Source organism: Lottia gigantea (assembly GCF_000327385.1).
Source record: "Lottia gigantea unplaced genomic scaffold LOTGIsca_669, whole genome shotgun sequence".
Lineage (NCBI taxonomy): Eukaryota > Metazoa > Mollusca > Gastropoda > Lottiidae > Lottia > Lottia gigantea.
This window is the reverse complement of record NW_008710282.1, coordinates 8,978-9,729: the sequence shown is the minus strand read 5'-3', so window position 1 is coordinate 9,729 and position 752 is coordinate 8,978. Positions and strand designations below refer to the sequence as shown.

Below are 752 nucleotides of genomic sequence, written 5' to 3'. Positions count from 1 at the left end.
AGACGACTATCCAAATAGCTACTGACTGAGCTATTCCACTGTCCTACCAGACGACAATCAAACTCACTACTGACTGAGTTATTCCACTGTTCTAGCAGACGACAATCCAACTCACTACTGACTGAGCTATTCCACTGTCCTACCAGACAACAATCAAACTCACTACTGACTGAGTTATTCCACTGTCCTAGCAGACGACAATCCAAATAGTTACTGACTGAACTATTCTACTGTCCTAGCAGACAACAATCCAACTCACTACTGACTGAGCTATTCCACTGTCCTAGCAGACAACAATCCAACTCACTACTGACTGAGCTATTCCACTGTCCTAGCAGTCAACAATCCAACTCACTACTGACAGAGCTATTCCACTGTCCTAGCAGTTGACAATCCAACTCACTACTGACTGAGTTATTCCACTGTACTAGCAGACGACAATCCAACTCACTACTGACTGAACTATTCCACTGTCCTACCAGAACAATCAAACTCACTACTGACTGAGTTATTCCACTGTCCTAGCAGACGACAATCCAACTCACTACTGACTGAGCTATTCTACTGTCCTAGCAGACAACAATCCAACTCACTACTGACTGAGCTATTCCACTGTCCTAGCAGACAACAATCCAACTCACTAGACAATAAAACTCACTATCGACTGAGCTATTCCACTGTCCTAGCACACGACAATCCAACTCACTACTGACTGAGCTATTCTACTGTCCTAGCAGATGACAATCTAACTC

The 752-nt window shown here is 43.9% G+C and overlaps 1 protein-coding gene across 1 annotated transcript; it reads left to right on the top strand.

Annotated features, from left to right (window-relative positions):
* Positions 1-240: 240 nt before the first annotated feature.
* Positions 241-390, top strand: LOTGIDRAFT_146151 (hypothetical protein; the record flags this gene model as incomplete). Its single annotated transcript, XM_009064955.1, has 1 exon — positions 241-390. A coding segment is annotated over one exon (150 nt), but the record flags the coding sequence as incomplete, so codon positions are not given.
* Positions 391-752: the final 362 nt, after the last annotated feature.